Source organism: Candoia aspera, chromosome 2 (genome assembly GCF_035149785.1).
Source record: "Candoia aspera isolate rCanAsp1 chromosome 2, rCanAsp1.hap2, whole genome shotgun sequence".
Taxonomy (NCBI): Eukaryota; Metazoa; Chordata; class Lepidosauria; order Squamata; family Boidae; genus Candoia; species Candoia aspera.
In genome coordinates this window covers 74561920-74589464 of record NC_086154.1, presented here as the reverse complement: position 1 = coordinate 74589464, position 27545 = coordinate 74561920, and the positions used below count along the sequence as shown (strand labels likewise).

Below are 27545 nucleotides of genomic sequence, written 5' to 3'. Positions count from 1 at the left end.
TTGCCTTGAGAAACTCTTAGGTAGCCTTTGCTATACGTTTTGGGTCATTATCCATCTGCAATATGAAGCGACGTCCTATCAGTTTGGTAGCATTTGGCTGAATGTGAGCAGAAATTATAGCCCTATACACTTCAGAATTCATCCTGCCGCTTTTATCAGCAGTCAGGTCATCAATAAACACCAGTGACCCGGTTCCATTGGCAGCCATACATGCCCATGCCATAACACTGCCTCCTCTGTGTTTGACAGATGATGTGGTATGCTTTGGATCATGAGCTGTTCCTTTCCTTCTCCATACTTTTCTCTTCCCATCATTCTGGTGCAAGTTAATCTTGGTTTCATCAGTCCAAAGAATCTTATTCTAGAACTGGGCAGGCTTTTTTAGGTGTTTGCTGGCAAAATCTAATCTGGCCTTTCTGCTCTTGAGCATTACCAGTGGTTTGCACCTTGTTGTGAAGCCTCTGTATTTACTTTCATAAAGCTGTCTCTTGACTGTAGATGTTGACAATGACATGCCTACCTCCTCAAGAGCATTCTTGACCTGGCTAGATGTCGTGAAAGGGTTCCTTGTCACCATGAGCAGAATTCTGTGGCCATCCACTTTAGTTTCTTCTGTGGTCTTCCAGTCCTTTTGCTGTTGCTGAGCTTGCCAGTTAATTGCTTCTTTTTCAGGATGTTCCAAACTGTTGTATTGGCCACTCCCAATGTTTTTGCGATCTCTCTGATGGGTTTGTTTTCTCAGCCTAATTATGGCCTCCTTCACTCACATGGACACCTCTTTGGACCTCATGTTGTGAGTTCCAGTGAACAGCTACCAAATGCAAATGTAACACTCAGAACCACCTCCAGGCCTTTTATCTGCTTGATTGGTCATGGGGTACCCATGAAGCAGGCCACACCTGGCCATGCAGCTGCTTGTCAGCCATTCGTTCCATTACTTATGAGCCATCAACAATGGGTGTCTGTGTATGCCACTGGCTGTACTTCCTGAATGGTTAGTGCCCCACTTTTGTCAAACCCCTTGAATTACAGCTGAAAGTCCTGACTTTGCTCCATCTGGGTGTGTTTCCTTTCAACTTCAGTGTGGTGGTGTACAGAGGCCAAATGCCAAAACAGTTATTCTTGTTCCAATATTTCTGGGCCTGACTGTACACCCACCAGAAAAAAAGTGCAGGGAACAGGGTTTAACTCTCCTTTTTTACCCATCAGTGCTGAGATTTATATTTGTCCTGCAATTTAGAATGACTCAGATCAATTTGCATCTGAGGACGTAGGCATCTACAATGTAAGGACAACTGCATTCCACATGGACTTGACATCTGAAAAAGAAGTTGAGAATACACTAGAGAATAAATTCTGATTTATGCAGCAACGTTTTACATAACTGCTGTAAATAAGGTCACTGAATATATTAGGATGGATTTTTGACTTGACTAATTTTTTAAAATTAACTGAGTCCTTAAGAGGGAAGCCCTCATCTAAAATCTCTGCAGGAATGCAAACTACTATTGCTGTTAATACTATTTTTATTTTTTATATTTTTATATTTTACTGTACCTCATGAGTGAAATTCTATTGATGGATTGCTAAATTAACATAAACAATGTAATAAATAAATAGTTTAGGAAAGAAATTGTAAAACATGTAAAAGACATCCCAAGATAAGAGAGTAGAAACAAATATTCTCTGCCAATTGAACTAATGGTAATGTCATATTGTCAGTAGAATTTCATACTGACATTTTCAGTCATCTCTTTGCTTATTGCTTTCTGACTCCACAGTGATAGTAGATAATGCTGTTTTATGTTCCCAACCTTAAAGTACACAACATATGAAGTATTAAATAAAAGTTTATTGCTTCAGAATGTATTTTAATGGGTAGTGGTATAGAATTGTTTTTAATAAATGCATTGCAATGGCTTACAAATGGCAATTTATGTTACATATTTTGGCTATGGAGTTAATTGCTTAATCTGCTGTCACGTTTGACAGTTTAATTGAAAGGACAGTTTGGTAATTTAAACACATGTTATATTCAAAGGATTTTCCTGATGATGTCAATGAAAAGTAAACCACATACTATATATTTATCAGTTATGTGTGGCTAATATCAGTTATCGTTCTAAGCTTTTTCTTAACTATTCTCCATTTGCTTTGACAGAAGTTGGAGAAGTAAATGAACAAATAAAATCTGTAAGATCTTAGAATTCCTCTGATTTTTAAAACTTTCTACACTCTTTAATGAATATTATCTACAAAGCATTCTTGGGTAATAGATTTGGTTAGCAGCAGGCTTGGTCTTAATTTTTAAGCACTCATACCATACCCTAGCATTCTTGGAGATTTTTTTTTCTGCTGCTCCAGAAAAATTAGCCAGTGTAGCTGGTTGGATGGTTGAGAAAGGCTTGTTATCCATCCATCTATCAATCAAACTTATATATTTATAAATATAGATTGTTTTGAACCAACAGTCCACACTACTGCAAAATTTAAATTGAAGGAGAAGAGTAGGAACTGTTTTCTGTGTGTTATTTATATGTTGCAGCAATATTACGAATATGTCAAACTTTTTTCTAATTTATATGATGCAGTATATAACTTAGCAGGAGACTTTAACTAAGGAGACCATCAGCCATTCTGCTGTGACCCTCCAGCTTTATTTGTTAAGCCAGTTGTTAAATAGGAATAAAAGAGGATGAACTGCTTTATTCTTCAAGCAGTAAAGGGAAATTCCCATCTTCAGAAGTATGTTTTCACAGTTTGAGCTGTAAAGAATTCAGGACTAGTGTTAAGAGTTGGCAGTATACAGTTGGAAGAAAGGGCAAAGGAAGATAAACACAAATACAGAAAGTATACAATCAAAAAATGTAAATAGTATTGCAAATTATAAAAATGAATCAATACATTTTCTTGGTGTTTTGAGAACATTCAATTTGCATTTGAATTTTGCAACAATTTTTTTCTTACCAAAATGGAGGAACAACCTGATCATAATTTATCTCTGGGGTGGGAATCCTGTCTAATCAGTAATTCATCAAACCCAGTCTCAATTACCAGTCAAATATTAAGGCTTGGTGGTGCCAGCTCCTCTATTTTCTGCAATCCCAGGCAGGCAACGATAATAGGTTTAGCAAGCCTCTCATGAGGCGCAGGCTCTGTCTGGGAGTCTGTGTTCTGTTTGATGGGTCACAGCAGGCCTGTGTTAAGAACGGCTCTAAAACTAGCAAGATTAAGCCAATTAAAAACTTAGTAAGGAAATAAAATGGAGCAATTTAATATTAGTGTTAACTCTGAAGCAGAATGCATTAATAAAAGAAATAGAGCTCCACAGGCAGTACCAGAAATAACTGATATCATTTATTTTGCCAATGATTTCGACTGCTCTGGACCAGATCTTTTGTCATTCCAAAGAAAAAACTGGTTTTCATTCTGGGCTTCCTGAAATCTTACCTTGCTGTGCTACATAATGCTAAAGGATTTAAGAGCAGAGCAGGCTGTCAGCTCCTACCTTGAATTCTTTTAGCACTTATGTAATGTATAAGAGTGTTCCATTTTCACTCTAAACTGAATGCTCTCAGCCATGTAGCTTTGTTGTTAGAAAGAATTATTGTTATTGATTTATAGTTAAGTTTAAAAACATTTTTTTTAGTTACATAGGTGTTCTTTCATAGAAACAGATTCCTCTCTTAGAATTCATAAGAGATCAGCTTCAAAGTGGCCATTAAAACTAATATGTACCCTCTGAAATGCAGAAATGTTTTTGTGTGACTTGAAGGACATAATATAGTATACATTTTCTCTCCTGTCTAGACTTGGAAAGAACAGCCCGAATCTGTTGTTCTTAGAGGTTGTCCAAGATATCCTAAGAAAATATCTTAATTTTTTCTATTTGAGAAGAACAGAAAATAGTGACTTGGAGAGTATTGTTGATTATAAACCGTAGTGATTTTTTACAAAATGCAAAGCTCAGAACTCTTCATCCTCTGACTCCCTGTGGCTGGTTTTACTGTTGGAAACTTAGTCTCTGAAGGTTTCCTACAAACAATTTAATCAGAAATATCCTGCTCGTCAGCAGGTACATTCATGAAACTAAATAAGATTGTTTGTTGTTAAAATTCTAATTCACCCCAAACCCACATTTGGACAGATTAAAAAGTAAAACAGAGCAAAATGAAAACATTTAAAAAGTGAACTAATGAAAACAATAGCATGTAATTAAATAGCACAAACCAATATAAAACATAAAAACTGTTATCTAGAGTGGGTTCTTGCATGGGTCTTACAAGATTTTTTAAATTATTCTTGTCAAATGTATCTTCATTACTTTACTTCTTAGGACTTTTTAAAGCGTAAAACTTGAAAAAAATGAGAATTCTTTTCTTCTTTGTCATCAAACATTAGAAATTTTTATGTTAAGAATTTGATATATGAAGAGTCACTTTTTTGCAGCTTTTAGCAGCAAGGAAACTGTTGGCCAAAGAGCTGGGAAGAAATAAATAAATTAGGAATGTATTATACTGGAAAATATATGTTTATTAAAGCTAAATGATTAAATTAGCAGATCTGATGGTAGGTCTCAGTAACTTTTGTAACAGATTTTTATGGAAAGATTATCTGTACATTGTCATGACTGATGATTAATATAATGCAGTTGTTGATGACATGGGCATTACTTTTCATGACTGAAAATAACAATGATTATTGCCTTGATGAAAGCATAGCATGCAATGGCCCTGTAACTTGCCATATGCTTCTGAGATACTTCTCACATGCTTTATTTTTGTATTAAAAAGTTTGAATTCAGCACTGTACTATTTTTTTTTTTTACAGGAATGCCCAAAGAAAAGTACGATCCACCTGATCCACGGAGGATGTACACAATTATGTCCTCAGAGGAAGCAGCCAATGGGAAAAAATCACACTGGGCAGAGTTGGAAATAAGCGGTAAGAGAAGAAATTGTGGGTCCATGGCAAAAAAAAAAAGGGGGGATTTGGGGCTACTTATTAGTTAAGAAGTCTGACTTCTTTATAATTTCAGTTACATTGAACATCCCATTAAAATTTAATCTAGTTTAAAATAAAATGTAATATGCTCATGTTAATTTCAAACTTGTAACTAAATTCTTCACCTGGATTAAACAGGCTACTGTATTTTGTAAAAAAATATGACCCTAAGCATTATAAATATAACTTATTGGGGCTTGCATATGGTATTATTGTACAAAACTATGGGTCTTTGATACTTCATGTTGACCCTCCCTAACGTACATCAGTGAGGGCCCTGTTCAATCAGACAAATTGGTTATCTAGCAATGACCCATCTGTTTCTCAATAGGATATTAAGCCTACAGTACTTCAAGGCTTATTTTTCTGAACCTGGAAGTTCCATTTTCTTTTATAAATTTATCATCCAAGAATTTGATTCCTTTTAAAAAGCAACCAAGTTAGCAAAGAAGGCTTTTGGGGGGGAGGGGCGTCTGTTCTGATCTTACTGAAAGTCTCTAGATCCTGAAAAAAAAATTTTTTTTTCACCTTTCCAGAAATGCCTTTCATATACTATGTTTTCATATGGAGCCTGTACCATTCCAGATATCGCTTAAGCACAGCTCCTAGCATCCATCACCCCAACCTTACTTCATTGAAATCATGGAGGTTACTGATGAGTAACTTCTGGAATGCCACAAGTTATTTTCTATATCACTACATTTGCAAGTTGATTCAACTTGTTCTAAAAATATGAATAAATCATTTCCCATTTTTTTAAAAAGGGGTTCTGAAATGAATTGTAGTCGCACACACACTCTCTCTTTGTTGCTTTGGATTCTTTGTTTTCATGTGATCTCTGGATCTGGCTCTTCATATCTGCTGGATTCTTTTTATCCACAGGGTTGTTAGTGATAAAAAATTTACAATAATGTAATGAGGGAACTTCCCTTTGCAGAAATCATACTGAATATTCTTGAGCTATTGATTGGTTTTGCATATGTTTAATACTTCTACTTGGTGTAAAAATCTTTTCCACCAGTTTTCTGGATTAAACATAAAACTAAGGAATCTGTAATACTTATGTTGGCAGTATTTCCATCCTCTTGTAAGGAGAACAGTCTTAATTACCAATTTTTTAGTATCTCAGTAATTTTATATTTAAATTCTTTAAGAACTTTTAGGTATATTCTATCCACTGTAGGTGTTTGTTTTAATTTTCAGTTTAGGTGTCCAAACTTTTCCACTGTAAAGATTTGACATTTAAAATTCCATTGCCTTATTTGTACTCTATTTACTCTTCTTTATTCATGCTTTCACACTTTTCTAATAAACTGCCTGCCTTTCCAGGTTGATAAGAATTACATTCAGTAATTTTATTTTGCTTTTTATGGATTAGGTTGAGAGCAAACCTTTTCCAAAAAGGACTCATTTTGGCAAGGGAAAGTAGGATTCAGCAGAATTTTCTACCTGAGGAAGGCAGGGTGATGATTTTTGCTAATTACCTGTTTTTTTCTGCAGTCCTCAGTATTAGATCACACACATTTATTCTTCCCAGTTAGTGCTGACCCTCTTCTCAACCAGCAACAGGAGAGACAGTGAATTGTGCCCGTACACCCCATTTCTCCTCAGGAGTGCCACCACTGGCCACACATCTCTGTCTGGCAATTACTGCTGCCACCTTCCATCCATAGAGTACTGGGTTTATATGTCCTTTTTGTGCAGTTTCTCTTGGAATTCATCAGTTTATTTAAATGATCGTAACTGAAGTCTTTACAGTCATTTCTAATGTTTTTCTTACCTCTAGTATGATGAACCAAAATACCGTTATACCATTACCACTGAACATTGTGTCATCTTAAGCCAAATGTTTCCTGTTCTTTTTGGCTTTTTTCACAGAAATCAAGTTGAAAAGCTCAGTGACCTTTTTGATGTTAACTACTGGATGTTATCCACTGAACCTGAAGTTCTGATGTGGAATGTATAAATGATGCATGTCAAAGTATATGCCAGACACTACATTACTAGCAAAATGTTCAGTAGATATTCTTTTGGGTACTGGAGTAAAAAAATTCTTTTAATCTGTCCATGCATTCATATGTTGGATGCTGTACCAGTGAACTGGAGACATTTGATATACTCATTTCTGAGATTATACTGTGAAAAATTAGTGCCTCAGAGAAAATTATTATAACATACAAGGATATAAAAGCATTCCTGCTCTTTTCACGTCGTCCCTGCAATCTAACTTGCCCTGTTATTACTTTGCTTTTTTTACTTTGCATATAAAGTAATAACAATTCCTTAAATTTTATGCTCAAATTTGCTTTTCTTCTGTAATTTTGCTCTTGAAGAATCATTTGATTGCTCCAGGCGTTGCTGAACTACAGTTCTCAGCAGCCTCAACTAGCATGGCCAGCGGTGAAGGAAGCTGGAACTTGTTAATCAGTAACACCTGGAGGCCATAGGTTCCCCTATTCCCGCCTCAACTTTTAGAAGTGGAGGTGATCTAAAGCACCTGTATGCTTTTTGTCTTTTAGGAAAAGTAAGAAGCCTGAGTTCATCCTTGTGGTCACTGACCCACTTGACAGCTTTGCATCTCAGTGACAATTCCTTATCCCGTATTCCTTCAGATATTGCCAAGCTTCATAACTTGATATATTTGGATCTTTCATCTAATAAGATTCGCAGTTTACCAGCTGAGCTCGGAAACATGGTGTCACTCAGGTAAATTTTTTATCAGTAAGTCCATTGTGAAATCATTTCAGATTCTGCATCCTTTTGAATTGTGATTTAGCAGAAACCTTGATCTTGTTATAGACTAATAGAGTATACAATGTGAACCTGCTCCAAGTTTCAAAGATGTTGTGTCCCACTCTGAGGGAGGAATATGCTTATCAAAAAAGAATGTCCAGAAGTCCTATCTCAAACTCTGAGAGATTTGAGAATCTGAGATCTGAGAATTGAGAATTAGGAGCTGGTTTCAAAAACAGTTTTCTAAAATAAGCTATTGTGATGAACAGCTGCTCCTTTTTGCTGCTTATCAGAAGTTGCTTATTAAAAGTGTTAAATCTGTTAAGCCTACTAATTATCAAATTCACTATTTCTGGTGTGTGTCTATGAAATTTTGCTTTCTTGTATATAATCCCTCCTCCCTCCCCCCCCATGAAAATAAGAATAGATAAGCATGTTGCTACTTAAGATCTTTTCAAAGTCTCTTCATCACTATAAATGGAATGATGGCTCATTTGCAAAACCCACAGCAAGGTGAAGTCTTGCCTTCTAAGAAGCATAGAAGTATCATAATACCATAAATACAAAAATATCTGAAAGGACTTGGTTCTCCTGCCAGTAATTACCTTTGAAGTGGGAGGGCTATCTTAAGTTTACTGAGTAGAGGCCGATACCGCTGAGCAGAGAAGAAAGGTGAAAGATAGAGGCAACATTTGGCCAACAATGCAAGCAAATTGGTGGAAGGGAGACAGAAAGAGACATCCTAGAGCAGTGTTTCTCAACCTTGGCAACTTTAAGCTTTGTGGACTTCAACTCTCAGAATTCCCCAGCAAGTGCTGGCTGGGGAATTCTGGGAGTTGAAGTCCACACAACTTTAATTTACCAAGGTTGGGAAACACTGTCCTAGAGTATGCTGCCATTTTGATGAAGGAAGTATGTATGGTTTTTATTGCTTTGTGTTATTGTTTATTATTTTGCAGCTGCTTATATTCTAGTCTGAAGTATTCTATTTGTTTATACAAAATTAATGGTGCGGTCTATGCATGTTCTACACAGTAAGTTGGATTTCCATGAAAATCTATAGAAACACTGGATCAAAACTAAAACATTTGTATTTTAGTTTGTATGTGCTTACTAATCTGTATTAAACTTAGTGAATCTGACTCCTGATTAGCTGCAGGCTGAAACCTGCTATGTGTATTTTGTTAATAAAATGAATAGTACATTTTTAAAAAAAATATTAAAAGCAGGAGGTAATAAGAGGTAAATACTCTGCATCTTGACCACTTCTCCCAATCTGTCTACTCCTTTCAGGAGGGGTTTGTTTGTTTGTTTTTTGCATTGGTTCAGTGTTTTCTGGGGAAACACCCTCAAATTATCTCTACTTTCCCCTTAGTCATTTTATTGATGCACATGGCCACAAATACAGTCCTATCCACTATCTATCCACACAATATCCAGTTTTGTTTTTACCTGTTTTATCTTGGAGCTGTGTTGTATGAGCAGTGCAGTATTAAGTAGCCCTACTTGATTTCAGTCGGTTCTATAATAAAAGTCTGGATGCAGCATATTCCATCAATGCTGGGTGTATGTTTTTTAAATTACATATAATGTTGTTGCTTGGAATCAATCTAACTGGAATACTTGGAATAAAAAATGAGTTCAGTCTTTCTCTTTTCAAACAGTATGAGTACAAATGATTCTTGAAGGAATGGGTGAAAGTCAGAACTTAAATATTCTGTTTTTGTAAAAGGAACTAATTTACCGCTTTGAATTAAGAAAGGATGTCTATGAATTTTGTATATTTTTGATTAAGCATCGTGTGTTATAATATGTGTTTATTGGATTTAGCCCTGGGAGATCTTGGTTCAGTCATGAAATCCTCTGAGTGACCTTAAACCAGTCATTGTCTCTTGGCTACCATTTAAAAAATATTTTTTTACTGTATTAGCCCCTTAAGTCATTTTGATTAGTAATGCTGGCTTAGGAATTATTGCATCATTGTTTTTACTTCGTTAATAGTTTAATAGGATTATATCTAGAACTCTGGCAGGTTTGTTTTAATTCATCCTGTTTAATATTATTTTATTAAACGTTATATTCGCTAGTGTCCAATACTGCTAATCCTTATGTTCAAGCTTCTTTTCTTTTCGGTGTGCACTTTAATACAGTTTCTATTTTTCAGGTAAAGATTTAGTTTGATTAAACTACTTTTGTCTTTCCCCTTACTATTAGGGAACTCCATTTAAATAACAACCTGTTACGAGTTCTACCATTTGAGCTGGGAAAACTGTTCCAGTTACAGACCTTGGGTTTGAAAGGTATGCATTTTTTCTTTTTGTACTTTTTCTCTATTTTTCATTTTATTTTATTTCTCAGCAGCCATCACTTTCAGTCTGATATTAAATGAACAAAACTAGGTTTAAGCAGCTTTAAATAATATTCACAAATATTTTTGTACTGCATTCTGTTTTAAGTGTTTTTTCTTCTTTTAAGGCACTAAACCAGTCTTATTTTTTCCTTCATGTCTGAACAAGAGTAGTGTTTGAATTTCTTTTCTTCCCCCGCTTAGCTAAATCCAACCTGGTTTAGTGATAATTTTATGAACCGAGAACCTCAGGTTTTCAGTAATTACCTGGCTTCTAATATTTTGAACTGAATTTCCCAGATACTAGCCATAATAATAAAACTCTTAAATCTGTGTTCTTGGGCTTTCATTCTTCCTTTTGTCTAAACATTTCCACAGGAAACCCACTTACACAGGATATTCTGAATCTTTATCAGGAACCAGATGGAACAAGAAGGCTACTGAATTATTTGCTTGATAATCTGGCAGGTACTGCAAAAAGAAGTAAGTAGTGATTTCCAAGCACATATGTGTGTATCCTTTAACATAAACACTATTCTCATTGAGATATTTTTGTTTTCCTCATTAGTTTCAACAGAACAGCCTCCGCCCAGATCTTGGATTATGCTGCAAGAACCGGATCGGACAAGACCAACAGGTAGTGGTGAAGTGATCTTGTGTTTTCACCTAAGACTAGTGAACTTTTTAATTGCTTCGTCTGACCAATTACTTCAACTATGTTCTTCCATTTTAGAGGTGCATATGCATATGGTAGCTTGAGGCTAATCATGAAATAAAACTTCAGTTATTTTAGGTCTGCAACAGAGTGAGAGTACTTAAGTAGTATAAAGGTTACCCTTTTCTTAGAAAGAGTTCCTTTAGTTCTTAAAATAAAGTGGTTCTGTGCTGGCTATTACAAAAAACATTTTGTAAAATTTTGCAATTTATTCCAAAAAATATTGCACGGAAGTACAGATTTAAATGATAAATGGGGTTGATGTTTATTGGTATGTGCTTTTATTTAGATTGAAACATTTATATTCTCTTATGATCCAAAAGTTGATAATGCTTAAAAACAACAGTTTCACAAAAGCTATAATATAAGGTAGTTGACTTAGAAGATTTGGTTAACAGTTAAACCAAAAAATAGAATATGAATTGAATTCCATAATTTAGTATCTGCAAAATATAAATTGGAGTAAAATTTAGAAAAAATATTTAAAATTATATGTTGTTATTGAAAAGGTCTAAGTAAGACTCTCTTTTTCCAGCTCTCTTCTCTGTTATGTGTTACAATGTTCTCTGTGATAAATATGCTACTCGGCAGCTATATGGATATTGCCCGTCATGGGCATTGAACTGGGAATACAGGAAAAAAGCTATAATGCAAGAGATTTTAAGTTGTAATGCTGACATCATAAGTCTTCAGGTAAGAAAATGTTTTTCCATTTGTTTATATGATGATCACTTTTTAAAGCTGTTAATATATAAGGTATTATGCATTCTGTCACCTGTAGTATCCTCTTCCTAACTCCCTTTATCTCTAAAACGAGCCCTTAGCTTCTGCTTGTGAACTATATGAATGTAATCACAGTAATACAGACAAATGAATTCAGCAATAGTAAACAAGAACTATGAAGCTTAAATACTTTCTACTCCCACCCCATAGTGAGAGGCACATGAAAGTAATTTCCTGATTTATCATTCATGTGTTGTGATTCAGTTGCTTTCCCATCTGTTTTAAGGATGGGCTACATGGCCACAGATTATGTGCCAAACTAACAGATGTACTGAAAAAAGTTGCAGAGCTTCTCTGCTAGGGGGTTACATGGGCCTTGAAGCAGAAAATAGGAATTATGGTCAACCCTGCTGGCTAGTGCACACTTCACCAAGCCAGGGAAATGCTAATTTGTTTTTTTGTGTTAAATGTTATAGCTTGTCATCTCATGATTTTAAGGTGACCATCAATAGATAAAAATTGGATGCAGCTTAAATAGCAATTAAATGGGCAAAAATTGTCCAGATTTCCAACCCTGCCTTTTTGGGTTCCATTCTCTTTCCTTTCTTCATATGTACAGTTCTTTCATTGTGACCTGGTTGTTTTTCTTACTGTTATGGACAGGTTTTGGGATAGATAATCTAGTATTTTTATCTGATCTTTTGTGTGAGGCATTTGTTACTTGAATTCTGGCAATAAAAATAATATATCTCTTATATGCCTCTTTATTTCCTAGTTTATTGAGGAAACTATTATTGGTCTCAAGTTTCTTAAGAGCTATTTTTTAATTGATGTGGACTTTTCAAATCTTGAAAAATGTTCATTGTAAAAGGTCTATATTTTTGCTCCTTAAATATAGAAGCTTTTAAAGCTGCAAATTTTGGATATTCAAATACTTTATGCATCATTAGCACTGAACAGATGCAAGATTAATGTTGCAGTTGCTAATGTGCTCTTACAAACTGAAAAGATTTGCTTAGAATTGAGCTCATGGTTTTAGGGTCTAGCTGCCATTCAACTTGATCTTTTGTAAATTCTGTGGACTCTGGACTAAATTATTCTTTGGCTGGGATAACAAAATAATTTTTTATAATGAGAGTTTAATTAGGGACTACTATGAGATTTTATAAATCCTATGGATTAACTGTTTTGTACACCGTATTGTTCTTACTGCTCCAATGTATTTATCTTCTAATTTTATTTTTCACTTAAATGGTTATTCCATTGCTGACAGATACACTTACCTTTTTGAAGTTTTAGATTATTCAGTCATTTACTATTGCAATTAGTTTAATTAGGTCTGCTGTAGGGCTGTGCTTTAAATAGAAAGTGTGCTTCATTTCAAGCTCTGTTCAAAAAGGCCCATATTAAAGCAGATTGAATTGGAACCTCCTCTTCTTGGCAGAGAGTGTCATCTTCGTATTGTTAAATAAACCCCTGAGACATATAGCCAGCATGCAGAGAACAAAGGAAGCTAATTGCTCATCGACATTCTTTCTATTAGCACCTAGTTTAGCAGTTAACAAACGTTTAGTTCTTTAACAGAGCAGGCCTACTGTGCCTCTGGAAAGACCAAGAGAAGCCTGGTTACTCAGTAAAAATATGTTCTGTTCACAATGAAGCATTATTTTATTAGTACAAAAATTACTTTGAAATTACTGTGCTGCATCCTAGCATTGACATTTTTAGTTCTGACATGTTTTGGAACCCCAATACAACAGGCAGAAGAGTATGCACAGGGTGCCCAAATGTACTAGTACAGCTAGTCCTCGAATTACAACTGCAGTTGGGACCAGAATTGCCATTGCTAAGCAATGTGGTTGTAAAGCGCAACATCATGTGACTGCATCGCTTAGTGACGGCAATCCAGGCAGTCCTGGTTGTTGTCATAACCCCAGAAGCATGGGTTGTTAAGTGGGAAGTGGAGGGAGTCTCAGGTAAAGAGTGTGGGAGTGTTGCAGGGGGGTTGGGGGAAGCCCTGGGAAGCCCAGCATAGTCCATGCATTAGTTGGGGGAGGGGGGTACTGCGATGTGGCATGAGCTCAGGAGGGCCAGGGAAAGAGGGCACAGGGAGGCTGAGGAAAAAGGGTATGGGTGCGTGTGAGTAAAGGGGGGAAGGTGGGGGCTTGGTGCTGGGGGTGCAGGAGACTTACCCAAGCAATTTGCAACCTTCCCTGCCAGCTTCCCCATTGACTTTGCTTGTGGGAAGCCCACAGGGAAAGTCACACATCGCAATCACATGACTGCAGGATGCTGCAACTGGTCACAAGTGTGAGCTGGTTGCCAAATGCTCGAATTTTGTTCACATGACCATGGGGGCGCTGCAACGACCAGAACTTCGAGGATCAGTCATAAGTCCCTTCGTTCAGCGCTGTCGTAATTTTGAATGGTTGCTGAACGAATGGTCCTAACTCGAGGACTACTTGTAGTCTTTGCATTTACACAAGCTCAAAATCATTAGCAACATGCAAACACATATTTGCACTATCTTCATGCAAAGTAAAACAGCAAAGCAAACATGCTAACATGAACTCCAGTAGTAATTTACCCATCCACATAAACTTTACTTTATAAACTGTATGGGAAGAATTTTTTAAAAATAGCATAATCTTCCAGGCAGGCTGGCAGCTATGTTCCTGCAAGCAGTCTCTTTCTGTTTAGCCATGTGCTTAATTTCTGCTTCCTTCTCAATGCTCCTCTGATATCATCCCGTCATTCCTAAATGAATAGCAGCAGGTACGTGATAGGTCCCCATTGCTGTACTAGGTAAGCAGGAAAGGTTTGAGGAAGATAACTGTATTGTTCTAAATTTGGAACAAAATAGTGGGTTATCCTGAGTTTATTCTCAATTAAGAAAGACTATGTTTTGTTTCAAGCTGAGAATGCTTTAACTGAATTGAAACATTATGTATATCACCAGTCTACTCTTCTATCTTGCTTTGTTCTAGTTAGATGGACAGCAGAGCTATTCTGACAAATTAGCCATTAGAGCTTTGCATGGCTAGGCTTATTTCTTCAGTCTGCGTGCTTTCAGTTATCTATCACCCTTAGGGCTCATGTTGTGGTTTAAACTAAAGGCATCCAGAGGGGCTTGAGGAGGGGGAGATGACATACTGATATAAAAAAGCTTTGCCCCTTTTGTACATATGTTGTGCTTATACTTATATCTAAGGGACAGCGCTTACAGTGTGACACTTGTTTTGTCATTTTGATGAGAGCTCTGGATCCTCTGGACGCCTCTGGTTTAAACCATATTGTAGTAACTTAATTTTGGGATGATTTATATGAATCATAATATTTCTAGATTCTGATTGGCTTTGTTATTTGAACAGTTGCTAAAACATCAAAAAATACAAGGCAATTTGCTAGATCTGACTGAGGGATTTGTCTAAAATTTGGAAATTGTATTGGAAGAGTCCTATAACTTCATTGTCTCTGCTCACAGAGGTTATCACTAGGGATGTGCAAAATTATTCAGCCTCAAATCTGGCAATTTTGTGAAACAAAACACAGCGGTTTCAAGAGGTAATTTTGAGTGTTTTGACTACTCTGAGCAGTACAATTGGGCTATAGTTTTGCAACTTGTGGTTGGGTTCATTTTTTTCAGCCTAGCTAGTCATGTCCCAGCTGCTGTTGCTTTAGACTGGATGGTATGATGTGGGAGTGAAAAAAAAAAAAAAAGCACATGATCAGAAAGAAGAAACCTGCTCAAAGCTTCATGCCTGGCAGCCTGCCAAGTTCCTGCCATTTTAAAAAAAACAAGAACTTTGCTATGGAGAAGTTAGAGTTCACGTAGGAGGATGGGAGGATTCTGAGTGTTGTGCTGTGATTTATTTTGCAGACAAGTAATGCAAAGGTTTATGTGTGCATGTGCATGTACTTTACACAGAACCATTGTATTAGTAGTATTGACATATATACAGTGTGTTGGTTTGTTGAATATTGATGTACATGGGCATGCTGGGCATACTTTTGTGTCTTGTAAAGTTAATGTTACTTGTTCAATTAATTTTGCAGCCCACAATCAGGACGACAGAGTTGCTTTTGTTAAGCTTACATGTGGTGTGGAGGCTATGGAAGGAAAAGGGGGGGAGAAAGGAACAGTGATGGCTAAAAATTGGATAAGGAGATTATTTTTTAAAAATATTCAAATCATAGTGCTGATGAATTAATTGAAAGAGATTTTAAAGAGTTTAGCCACTTTCTTTGTCCTGTACTCTATTGTCTGAATGATCTGAATGGTTTATTTAAAGAACTTGAAAAGACAACTGTCAGTTTTTGATAGTACATTCTAATTTAATCAGATTTTTCAGTTGATAAAAACAGAGCAATATTTCCATTGTTTCCCACAGTAATGTATGTTATCAGTAATACTGAAAAGGCCCAATTTTCTACAGTTTTAGTAGTAGGTAGCATTTAGCACACAAAACCACTCGCATCTACTCTGGAGCCATGAGGGAACAGAAACAAGCCCCAAAGTTTCATTGTTTCATATTGTATGGTCAGAACGCTTAAAAATAGAAGACTTATGTTGCTAGGGATTTTGTTCCAAATTGGCAGTGGCTGAGTTTGAGTGTCTATATGTGAAGTTGAGCACAGGTTGGGGCTGCTGCTGGTGTACTGACTACCCTGCTGTCCAGCAGCAGTGTGGGATCTAATAATGTTTGGGCTGGCAGTAGCGTACCCCAGACCATATGCAGATGATTGCAGCAACGTCTTGCAATATCATCTTTTGAACTTGTGGACCCCAAGAAAGTATATAAGATACTTTGTAGTGTGACACCTCTGAGCCAAATCCATGCCCCACAGCTACTTTAGGCAACCAAGAGAGGTGAGAGGGGTTGGATTCAGGAGGTTATTAATGCCTCTTTGATGGAGAAGGTGGGTGATGCCCTTGCCTTGAAAGTGGGGTTGGGTTGCCAGTTCCTTAAGAGGCCATTTCTCAACCAGTCGTGTTAAACAACTTCCCTTTGGGGGAAGATTTTGATGGGGCTTCAATTGCAAATTGTTCTCAGTAAAGTGGGTTATCTGGATCTCTTAGAATCAAGATTTAGACTTGGATATGAGACCAAGAGTGCTCTGGCTGAGGATCTTGAACAGACTTCAGTGAAGAGAGCACACCCTTCCAAGTCCTATTAGATCCTTTAGTTTTAGGGATCAGTCTGAGTCTTCAGATTCAGAAACTAAAGAGCTTGACGACTGACCCTCAGGCTGCACCACAGGAATTAGCTTAAGAGATACAGTAAAGGCTGAGTCAGCTGATCCAGAGCCTGAGCTGGGCAAAATCCTAAAGCGAGTAACTTTTCCCAAATTGCGAAGAAAAGAGCAAATGAAGTCCCGCCATCTGTTTGAAAGAAGGAAGTATGGCTCAGCAAATTAATCAAGCTGATAATAGCTATATAAAAGAAACTGTGGCTTGATTGGCTCTTTGTGGAAATCAGCATTCCACCCCCATCTGCCTTTGACCCTAATCTCTGCACTGCTTTGGATTCTTTGGATTGTCTGGATGAACTTTGGAGTAGAACCTGACCACTGTAAGACCATTTCTGAATTGGCCTTTTTTTTCCTCTCTGGACTACAGTAAATTTTCATGTTTTCATTCTCTAAGCAGAAAGCTTGCAGTTTGCAATGTGTTGCAAACAGGTAGATTGAAAGGAACTCTTTTAATTGCAGTCATTGACAATTGAAAGCACAGAATTTCCATCTGATCATGTACCAGCACCTCGAGCACCATGTCATAAATGCCCTGCAGTTGTGTGTGAAAAACTTGATGGGACTTTGACCAGGCTCTAGCCTTCCTAGCTCAGTGCAGTTTGTATGTGAGTCTTTGCCCTGAAAACTTTTCATATGCCATTTCAAGTTGGTTTTGTTATTACTGTCTAGCTCAGCAGCAAAATGAGCTTCTACTCTGTGGCTTCATTGTTTAATTACAGTGAATTTGTCAACCATTTCAAGTTGAAATTTGAAGACCCAGCTAAATCAGCTACAGCAAACCAATGTATTAGAGAACTGTAACAGAAAAGCTGGTCAGTAGCTGATTATGTAAGTGACTTTGGACTCCTCTCACAAGAATTGGAGTGGAATGAGACAGCTGTGATAGACCAGCTCCAGGAAAGATTCACAGATAGGATTCTGGATGAGTTGGCCAGAGTAAAACGCCTTTCCTCCCTGCAAGACCTGATCCACTTGTACCTGTATATTGATGGGTTCCTCCAACAGCACAGAGGCTTATCCCATCCAGGACCCACTTGGGTGCACTCTCCTTTCAGACCCCTTCAGTCTGAAGAGTTGGCAAACTCTTTCCATTTATCTCTGGAAAAGAAAACTAAATGCAGGCATGCAGGAACATGTTTATACTGTGGGGGCTGCCACATGTACAGCCAAAGAAATCACATTCCACCATGCTCCATCCACCATGCTCCATTGCAGCTGGGCTAGAGGGCTCCTACACCTGGAAACTATGGCCACTCAGGTAGGCCCACTTGATCCTGTCTATGAAGATTGAGAATCAGGCCATGATTGATTCTGGAGCCCTCAGTAATTTCATCGACCTGACATCTGCAGAGACCCATTGGATTCTGAGGCATACTGTACAGCATTCCATGTGGGTGGAAATAATTGACAGGAGGCCCCTATTATCTGGAGCAGTGGCCTGGGCTACTTGTCCAAAGGAGGTGGGACTAGACATCTAGTACAACTAGAATTCTATTTGGCCTCTGCCCCAAATTTTCCAGTAATTCTGGGCATCGTGTGGCTCCATAACCATGGCCTTCCAAACATCTGGTCCAAAGGAATCATATCTGTGAACTCATCCAACTGTAAGGCAATTCCCAGCCAGAAGTTCTAACAACTGGAGTAGAGACTGAAAGTATGACCAGCTTTCCAGATAAATATGCAGATACCAGCATCATCTTCACTGAACAGGGAACTGATCAGCTACCACCACATCATCCCTATGATTGATCTATTGATGTGATCCTTGGAGTCAAGATCCCTTTGGGGCAGATTTACCCACTCTCAGAATCTGAAGTTTCAATTCCGTGATACTTCATAGGGGAAAAAAAAAACTCAAGAAAAGGCACATTTGTTCCTCCACTTTACCTATGTCCATTCCTGTACTATTTGTCAAGAAGAAATCAGGCGAATTGAGACTTTGCAATGACTGCTGGATGACTTCTGCAATGTTGTTTATTTGTTCAGTCGCTTCCGACTCTTCGTGACTTCATGGACCAGCCCACGCCAGAGCTTCCTGTTGGTCGTCAACACCCCCAGCTCCTCCAGGGACGAGTCCGTCACCTCTAGAATATCATCTATCCATCTTGCCCTTGGTCGGCCCCTCTTCCTTTTGCCTTCCACTCTCCCTAGCATCAACATCTTCTCCAGGGTGTCCTGTCTTCTCATTATGTGGCCAAAGTATTTCAGTTTTGCCTTTAATATCATTCCCTCAAGTGAGCACTCTGGCTTTATTTCCTGGAGTATGGACTGGTTTGATCTTCTTGTAGTCCAAGGCACTCTCAGAATTTTCCTCCAACACCACAGTTCAAAAGCATCTATCTTCCTTCTCTCAGCCTTCCTTATGGTCCAGCTCTCACAGCCATATGTTACTACGGGGAACACCATTGCTTTAACTATGCAGACCTTTGTTGTCAGTGTGATGTCTCTGCTCTTGACTATTTTATTGAGATTTGTCATTGCTCTTCTCCCAAGGATTAAGCGTCTTCTGATTTCCTTGCTGCAGTCAGCATCTGCAGTAATCTTTGCACCTAGAAATACAAAGTCTTTCACTGCCTCTACGTTTTCTCCCTCTATTTGCCAGTTATCAATCAAGCTGGTTGCCATAATCTTGGTTTCTTTGAGGTTTAGCTGCAAGCCAGCTTTTGCACTTTTTTCTTTCACCTTCATCATAAGGCTCCTCAGTTCCTCTTCACTTTCAGCCATCGAAGTGATATCATCTGCATATCTGAGATTGTTAATGTTTCCTCCAGCGATTTTAACTCCAGCCTTGGATTCCTCAAGGCCAGCTTGTCGCATGATGTGTTCTGCATACAAGTTGAATAGGTAGGGTGAGAGTATACAGCCCTGCCGTACTCCTTTCCCAATCTTAAACCAGTCCGTTGTTCCGTGGTCTGTTCTTACTGTTGCTACTTGGTTGTTATACAGATTCTTCAGGAGGCAGACAAGATGACTTGGTATCCCCATACCACTAAGAACTTGCCACAATTTGTTATGGTCCACACAGTCAAAGGCTAATAGTCAATAAAACAGAAATAGATGTTTTTTCTGAAACTCCCTGGCTTTTTCCATTATCCAGCGGATATTGGCAATTTGGTCCCTAGTTCCTCTGCCTTTTCTAAACCCAGCTTGTACATCTGGCAATTCTCGCTCCATGAATTGCTGAAGTCTACCTTACAAGATCTTGAGCATTACCTTACTGGCATGTGAAATGAGTGCCACTGTTCGATAGTTTGAACATTCTTTAGTGTTTCCCTTTTTTGGTATGGGGATATAAGTTGATTTTTTCCAATCTGATGGCCATTCTTGTGTTTTCCAAATTTGCTGGCATATAGCATGCAATACCTTGACAGTATCATCTCACACGATTTTGAACAATTCAGCTGGGATACTGTCGTCTCCTGCTGCCTTGTTATTAGCGATGCTTCTTAAGGCCCATTCAACATCTTCAGGATGTCTGGCTCTAGCTCACTGACCACACCGTCAAAGCTATCCCCGATATTGTTATCCTTCCTATACAGGTCTTCCGTATATTCTTGCCACCTTTTCTTGATCTCTTCTTCTTCTGTTAGGTCCTTGCCATCTTTGTTTTTGATCATGCCGATTTTTGCCTGGAATTTACCTCCAATGTTTCTAATTTTCTGGAAGAGGTCTCTTGTCCTTCCTATTCTATTGTCTTCTTCCACTCCCGCGCATTGCTTGTTTACAAATAATTCCTTATCTCTTCTGGCTAGCCTCTGGAATTTTGGATTTAATTGGGCATATCTCCCCCTATCACTGTTGCCTTTTGCTTTCCTTCTGCAATGACTACATCAAAATATGAAAATATATCACCGCCTTTGATTTCAGAATTCCTGGAGCATTTGAGGAAGGCCCAAATTTTGTCTTGATCTTAGAGGGTCATAAACATGGAACAAATCTGCTTTTCAAAACTGCTTTTGAATATGGCCAGTTTGCGGGGGGAGTAGTGATGCCATTTGGATTATGCAGTCATCCTGCAGTATTTCAGTACTTGGTGTATAACATTTTGGGGGATTCTACAGACCAGTTTGTAGACATCTACTGAGACGGCACCCTGATTTATTTGCACTCCCTTCAGGAACATAAATAGCCTGTAAGAGGTGGTCTTGCAATACTTCAGAAAACATCACTTGTATGCAGAGCTTGAAGAATTAGAGTTTGAAATAACTACTACCGATTTCCTAGAACATCACATCTTTACAAAAGGGTTCCTGATGGACCCTGCCAAAGTAGAAGCTAACTTGCCATGGAAAACTCCAAAGGATCAAATATATACAGTGATTAGTAACCTTTGCAAACTATTACCACACTTTCTTTTTGAACTTTCCAGAACTCACAGCTCTTTCAACCTATCTGCTCTGGAAAAGTGTACCATCCAGATGGGATACCCCAGTCCAGAAAGCTTTCAAAGAACTAAATGAATCCTTCTCCATGCAGCTCAGGGTTGAACTGTGGAGTCCTTAGTGCTCTCTGAGCTTGGTTGTTTGCTTGCAGACATTTCATTACCTGACTAGGTAACAGGACTAGCACTGATGGTGTGACCTAGTTGGCTAATGAAACGTCTGTAAGCAAACAAGCAAGCTCAAAGAGCACCAAGGACTCCGAAGGTTATTTGGCTACAGGCTGCAGTGAAAGTACAGACCTGGCTTCCCTGTGCTCTCAAGAAAATTAAATTTATCAAAACAGCACTGTACTGTCTGGGACAAGGAACTCTTGGCTATTTAGATAGCCTTTGATACTTGGAGGCATTTACTGGAAGAAGCTCAAAATCCTGTTGAAGTTAGGACTGATCATTGTAACCTGGAATACCAAAATCAGCTCAGAAGTGCTACTAGTTGGTGACAGGGATCAGCCAGGGAAATGCACAAGGCTTTTATTACTACTACCCATACCACCTAGACCGTGGAAAAGTGTACCTGGACTTCGTTATTGACTTACCAAATCAGAAGATGTTGACACTGTCTTATTCACTGTAGACACTTTTTTCTAAAAAGGCGCACTTTATACCTTCCTTAGGCTTGCCATCAAGTCAGTTCACCTGTTCCTGAACCACATTTCCTAGCTTTATGCATTGCCCAAACATTTTATTTTGGTCCTGAAATCCCATTCATGTGAGAGCTAGTTTTGTGTAATGGTTAAAGGCACTGGGCTAGACACCAGGAGATTCTGAGTTCCAGGCATGATCTGGGCAACTTTAGGTCAGTCACTCTTTCAGCCCTAGAAGGCTGGAAAAAGTGCTTGTTCCATGCTGAGTTTGTGCATACCAGTTCTTAAGTCAAGCCTTATTATGGGTCACTGACCCATAATTCATTTTTTAAAAAGCCAGTATATGGTAAAAAGGCCTGTCACCATGCATAAGTTACTTTGCTATCAACAACATACAAATTCTATAGGCTACAAATGTAAACTTAACATATGTCCACAGGAATAACACCTTTCTTTGTAAACAGTAGCTATTCGCTACTTTTTTATCATTTACCTAGTTTAAATCATTAGAGCCAAGGTTCAAATCTACACCATCGGGAACTTCAAGCAGTGCATCAGGTGCTTAAGGATTCAACAAGGAAAAGAAATATACAAACATTTTCCTGACTGATACTGACAACTTGGTCCCACTTTTTCAGTTGGTGACTTGGTTTGGGTATCATCAGAGCATTTGATTTCAAAACAGTCTGTTAGTCTGTTGGTTTCATCTACATTAGCTCCTGAATCCCCAGTGTAGACGTAGAAAGGCTTGGAAGCAAGGATAGTGTTAGGAATTAGTCTGAGTCTTCAGATTCAGAAGCTGAAGAGTTTGACCTGACTAAGCCTCAGCCTGCATCACAAGTACTAGCTGAAGACAGTACACCTGAGGAGACACAGGTGCAAGCTGAGTCAGCTGATCCAGAATCTGAGCTAGGCAAGGCCAAGCAACATGACACAGATTACAAAGAGAAGGGCAAATGAAGTCAAATCATCTACTTGAAAGAAAGAAGCAGGGCTCAGCAAATAAATCAAGCTGGTAGTAGGGCTGTGTAAAGGAAACTGTGACTTGACTGGCTCTTTCTGGCAATCGCTGTTCTATCTACCCACCCCTCACCTGCCTGTCATCCTATCTGTGTGCTGCTTTGAATTACTTGATATATATTTGCATTCGGCAACACAGAATATTTGGTGTCATTTGATACTGCCAACCATACTATCCTTCTGGACCACTTATGAGGGATGAGGCACCATTTCATGTTAGTTCCACACCTTCCTGAGTGGATGGTTCCAGTCAGTGATCGTGGAGAATAAATAGTCAAGTCCACAGTTGCTGCATTGTGGGGTACCATAGGACATCTACATAGAGTGGATAGGTAAGGTCAGCCATTTGGGATAAGGAATCATCAGTAAGGTTGTACATCACCATCCCAAACTGGCTGGAGATGCAGTGGATCTTCTTGTCTAGAGGCTATGAAAAACTGAATGGGACCAAAAAAAAAAATCCTTAAATAGGTGAAGCTACTAGAAACAATGAGTAATCAGTCTGGGTCACAGATTAGCTCTGAAGGAGCAGATCTGTGGCAAGGGGTTTCCTAAACTCACAACTTCTGCTTGAATAGCAAATGGAGGCCATGGCCAGGGGAGTCTTTGCCCAGCTTTGGCTGGCACATACGTTGTGGCAGTTTCTGGGTTATGAAGCCCTTAAACAGTGACTCCTGCCCTCATAATGGTATATTTAGACTATTACAATGGGTCTGTGTTGGAAGATAATTCAGAAACTGCAGTTGGCTGAAAACATGGCAGTCTGGCTGCTGGTGAGATCTAGCCACTTTAGGACTATAACATCTGATGCTTCAATCACTTCAGTGGTTACTAGTAGATTTCCAGACCCAATGCTAACTTAAATTTCAGCCTATAAAATTCTTCATGGTTTGGTTCTCACCTATTTTCAAAGCCATTTCCTCCAGCAAGAATCAGCCCATTCTGTCTATTCATCCCAGGAGTGCATGCTTACAGTCTCTACAGGAAGTAAAGGGAGGCAGTCTTTTTGATGGCAGCCTCAGTGTTACGGATCAGCTTACTTTCACAAAGCCATTCATGTTGATATTGGACTGCCTTTGGGGGGGGGTATTTTTTAATGATTTATCTGTTTTTAGTCAATGGTTTGCAGTTAATGTGATTTTATAGTTTTGTTTTGTGAGTCTCAGCTGCTTTTGAATGTAATCCTTTCATTATTACTTTGTAAACTGCCTTGAGTCTTTTGGAATTGGGTAGTAATTGGGTAGAATTGCAATTGGGTAGAGAGCCAGTTTGGTCTAGTAGTTAAGGTGCTGGGCTAGAAACCAGGAGGCTGAGAGTTCTAGTCCTGCCATAGGCATGAAAGCTGGCTGGGTGACCTTGGGCCAGTCACTCTTCCTCAGCCCAACTCACCTCACAGGGTTGCTGTTGTGGGGAAAATAGGAGGAGGAAGGAGTATTAGGTATGTTTGCCACCTTGAGTTATTTATAAAAATAATAAAGGCGGGATAGAAAATAAAATAAATACAAATCTTTGTAATAATTAATTATAAATGAATATCTTGTATTCAACTAATTATATGCTTTCTTGTATTTCAGGAGGTTGAAACTGAGCAGTACTACAGTTTTTTCCTAGCAGAATTGAAAGAACGTGGGTACAATGGATTCTTTAGTCCAAAATCCAGAGCTAGGACAATGTCTGAACAAGAAAGAAAGCATGTTGATGGTTGTGCAATATTTTTTAAGACAGAAAAGTAAGCAAACTCTTTTTTCCCTGGCTCTGGTGCATTAAGTTGCATAACCACATCAGTCCCACCCCCTGCAATAAAAATGATTCCTATAGCTCTATCTTTAGTTGCCTTGCATTAAAATTCTTTTTGTAAGTTAGCTGATCTATTACAAGATTCTTAAATCACTATTTAAGATTAATAACTTGAATAGCAAAACTGTTCATTAATGGGGTATGAAGAAAGTGAGAGCTTTTAAAGTAAGAATGTTGGCTGAGCTGTGAATTGGGGCATTTTATATTTAATCTGTCTGCCATAAGCTTGCCAGGTGATCTTAAGCAGTCTTCTTCTCATTCACTTTCAACATCACCTCTCTCCATGTGCAGTATGAGATATGATGCTTATAACATTTACAGGTTGTTACTTACTGTCAATTTTAATAAAAACCTAGCGTGGTATACTGGTTAAAGTATTAGATTAGGATCTGGGAGACCCAGTGAAGTCCATCCTTAACTGGAGATTATTTGGGTGGTTTTGTGCCAGTCACACTGTCTTAGTCCAACCAACCCCAAAAGGTTGTTCTTGTTGCTGGTAAAATGGTGGGTGGGAATGCTGTGTACACTGCTTTGAGTTCCTGGTCAAAAGGCAGGCTATAAATCTTAACAAATAAGAAATAAATACTCTCAGTATACTCTCAATACTCTCAATAAAGTACTCTCAATATTTAAAATGCTATTAGTTTAGGCAAAATGCATCAGATTATAGAAAGATTATTTGGTATAGTAGCTAAGCCATAAATTTCCAAATCACTAATTTATATTTTAACCTTGGTTATGAGGCTGTTGATATACTGAATCTTAAGCAAATTAATATATTGAGCTCAGCCCACCACATTATACAGTACAGAAGCAACACTAATTTACCAAAATAATGTGGGTAAAGTACAGCTAAGACTCTGAAGTATTAGCATTCACTAAATATTATTTTCAAGAACTTACTAAATTAACTTTGTAACACTGAAAAATACATGTGGTTCTCAAATAATAAAGCAAGATAACTTTATTTGCAAAGTGAAATGTTTAATTTTAAAGATGACTATGCATCAGCTGTTACACATTATAAACATGTAGCATTTTTGAATTTGGACTACAATACTTAAGACTTCTTTTAGTAGGAATAAAGTAGCAAAGTCTTCTTCAACTCAAGTTCCACTCCTGGTGATAAAATGGATATATCCAAATTGTTTTCTTGGTAACAATATGGAACTAGTTTGCCACTGCCACCTTCTAGTGTTCTATTTCTATTTTCTACTTGTTTGTTTGTTTTTTACTTTATTAACTTTCCAATCTTGACCACAACCTCAGACTTCCTTGCAGAGAAGACATGTGCAGCATATTCAGTAAATTGGCACACTTAAACCCCTCAAAAATTCCTATAGATTGAAAATGAATGCTAGCAGCCAAGTGCTGACAGGCCAGTGCATACATTGGTAACCTGGTTATTTGTTTCATTCTGCCAAATGGCAAAAACTTTGCCACTCTTTTTTGCCTAATCAGAAATTCAGCCTAAGCAACCTCTACTTCTTTATTGTATAAGCTATCTTTGATTGCTCTGTCTATATGAAAGAAATACATTTAACTATATAATTTCTATATTAAAAAAAACATGTTCATAAGTAAATGAGATGTGTCAACTATAGTTTTTAAAAAGTGGAAAATGACATCTTTGTTTTTGCTGTGTTCTTTTAAGGTTCACCTTGGTTCAAAAACATACTGTTGAATTTAACCAATTGGCTATGGCAAACTCTGAAGGATCGGAAGCAATGCTGAACAGAGTCATGACAAAAGATAACATTGGGGTTGCTGTGCTGTTAGAACTACGAAAGGAATTAATAGAAATGTCATGTAAGTCATTGTTAAACTGGTAATAGATTGGACTATACCATTTCATATACACACACACACACACACACACATCCTCCTCTACTTTTGGAGGAAAAAAGTGTTCAGAGGGGCTGTAAAAAAAACAAAAAGTTTAATAGCTAATCAGTGCTGCTTTTGAAGCTTTCTGTGTTCTGTGTTCTAACTGATTTAAGAATGAAAATTGATATAACACTTTTTTTGTTTTAGCCTTTACAGGTCGTCCTCATTTAGTAACCACAGTTGTGACCTGCAACTCGGTCATTTAGCAAAGCAGTCACTAAGTGAAACCACAACTGTGCTTATGATCTTACCTCAGCTTTCCTTTGCTTTACAGACCTGTGAAGGTCATAAATGCGAGGATTAGTTGCAAAGTTACTTTTTCATTACCATCGTAACTGCGAACAGTTGCTAAATGAGGCAGTTGCTAAACAAGGACTACCTATACTGATATTTCCAACATGGCTAGTTGGAAGTGAGAAAAAAGCTGTTCCTCACATATCAGAATTTCCTAGCTCTCAACTTTACTAAAAGAGCAAACTCTTCAATTTCTGTACCCAAAACAAAAGTGTTTTACCTGACCAAGCTACAACTGAGATCCTTACCTAATACACAAGAGATGGCTCTACATCTAATTTTTGCAATGCAAAAGATACTTTGAGATCGTGAATTGAAACTAAAAATGTAACGTGAACATTCCTGTGAGTTATTACAGTTTTCTTTTCACGTCATCACCTACTCATATTTTTGTTTGTTTTAATATTTATTTATTTACCCAATTTGTCCCTGCCCATCTCCTCCCTTCGGGGGACTCTGGGCGGTTTACAATAAATTAAAACAGTAAATTAATATCTAATGCAGAATTTGTTTATTCATTTATTCCAAGCTAAATATCAATGTATATACAGTATTTCATGCATCTGTGTAATGATGCTACTTTTGAATTGCTTTACAAAAAAATGCTAAAACCTTGTACTGTTAGAGGAGGACAGATTTCTTTGGTAGTACTTCAACAGATTCTTTAGTCATTATCACAAAGGGGCAACTTGAATAAAAATGGTTGTGGTCATTAGCATTTAGCCCTGTCTCTAAGTAACATGGCAC

The 27545-nt window shown here is 37.9% G+C and overlaps 1 protein-coding gene across 2 annotated transcripts in view; it reads left to right on the top strand.

Annotated features, from left to right (window-relative positions):
- The window catches only part of CNOT6 (CCR4-NOT transcription complex subunit 6), a 56395-nt gene that overhangs the window by 18439 nt on the left and 10411 nt on the right, over nt 1-27545 (top strand). For both annotated transcript variants that reach the window (XM_063292251.1, XM_063292252.1), the window contains 8 exons: nt 4831-4944; nt 7524-7710; nt 9952-10037; nt 10463-10567; nt 10653-10721; nt 11335-11492; nt 24395-24549; nt 26272-26426. In XM_063292251.1, coding sequence (XP_063148321.1) covers nt 4833-4944; nt 7524-7710; nt 9952-10037; nt 10463-10567; nt 10653-10721; nt 11335-11492; nt 24395-24549; nt 26272-26426 — 1027 coding nt within the window. In that variant the 5' untranslated portion in view covers nt 4831-4832. The remainder of the gene's footprint in view (nt 1-4830; nt 4945-7523; nt 7711-9951; nt 10038-10462; nt 10568-10652; nt 10722-11334; nt 11493-24394; nt 24550-26271; nt 26427-27545) is intronic.